General features: G+C 35.7%; 1 protein-coding gene across 1 annotated transcript; it reads right to left on the bottom strand.

Annotated features, from left to right (window-relative positions):
* Positions 1-412: 412 nt before the first annotated feature.
* LOC111083633 lies at positions 413-1,092 on the bottom strand (the record flags this gene model as incomplete). The annotated part of the gene is made up of 2 exons (XM_022380268.1): positions 1,059-1,092; positions 413-934 (listed from the first exon to the last, which is right to left on the bottom strand). A coding segment is annotated over exon 2 (510 nt), but the record flags the coding sequence as incomplete, so codon positions are not given.
* Between the last annotated feature and the right edge of the window lie 260 nt (positions 1,093-1,352).

Here is a 1,352-nt window from a genome sequence, read left to right as displayed (position 1 = left end):
CGTTGTAGATTCAGTGGATGCATATTATGTGTAACGTACAGAAACGTTGTGGATTCAGTGGATGCATATTATGTGTAACGTACAGAAACGTTGTAGATTCAACTGAATCTACAACGTTTCTGTACATTAAACCCTAACTACCAGTTCACGTCAGGTCTGAATGACAACTGGTTAGAATACTATACAGAAAAATGAGAATCATAAAATTGATTTTTGGTAAAATTATAATACCAGATTATTATAATTATAATGATTAAAACAATTTAAGAGGTGACTCTTCCAACTAAAGCTCGGGCTTTTTTTATATTCGTTTCTTTAATTGTAATAAAATAATATTTTTTTTTACTGTATTATAATAATGTATTAATACACGTTTTGAAACTCTGTGACGTTACTCTAATGTTTGACTTACCTTGGAAAAGACGTCAGTGGCAATAGAATTAGATCGATTACGAAACATTTCAATAACCTTCGAAACGGGTCCGCTTTTACTCTCGGACCCCGACACCTGTTTGCGGTATTCACCTCGTGAAAATGGGTCTAAATAGTTTGATGCAACAGAAGATCCGAGCGACACCTGTAACTGGGCAAGAGCTTGTGTCGGAGATTTGGGCGAACTTCTGCCCTCTGGCGACGAGGAAAATGTGTTCTGCATAGAGTTTTTTATTGTTGTTATAATGTTCGGTGTTTGCCATTTACTCTCTGATTTAGAACGAGGACGAAAGGCTTCAAATATGGCTAATTTCCTTGAAGGACTAATTCCCGAAAGTACATCGTCCCCAGAGGGCCGTCTTAAACGACTGTGGCCCAGGGCTTCACGAGGAGCGGACATCTTTGAAGTTCCACCAGAGAGTGACCGAATTCGATCCCGAGCCCCCAGAGATTTAGATTTAAGGAGATTCGAGTCATCGGAAGTTGACATTTCATCAAAATCAATCACAGAAGATTTTGATACTTGTATTTTTAGGGTACTCCGTCCTTTGTATTACCCACAATAATCACAGAAATTGTGGGTAAGACAAAGGACGGAGTACCCTAAAAATACAAGTATCAAAATCTTCTGTGATTATTGTGGGTAAGACAAGGGACGGAGTACCCTAAAAATACAAGTATCAAAATCTTCTGTGATTATTGTGGGTAAGACAAGGGACGGAGTACCCTAAAAATACAAGTTAATTGTAATCACAACATTTTTTTTCATTATTACAATAAAACAGAATTAAAACAAATTAAATTATAAATACAAATTATAATTAACCCAAAAGCTTTTAGCTCATCTGAGTAAACGTTAATTGTTCATTTTATTATCTTTGTTCTAGTTATACAAAAAAAATCTCTTGGTAGTAAAATAT

Source organism: Limulus polyphemus, unplaced genomic scaffold, assembly GCF_000517525.1.
Source record: "Limulus polyphemus unplaced genomic scaffold, Limulus_polyphemus-2.1.2 Scaffold10433, whole genome shotgun sequence".
NCBI classification, from domain to species: Eukaryota; Metazoa; Arthropoda; class Merostomata; order Xiphosura; family Limulidae; genus Limulus; species Limulus polyphemus.
This window is presented reverse-complemented; position numbering and strand designations above follow the sequence as displayed.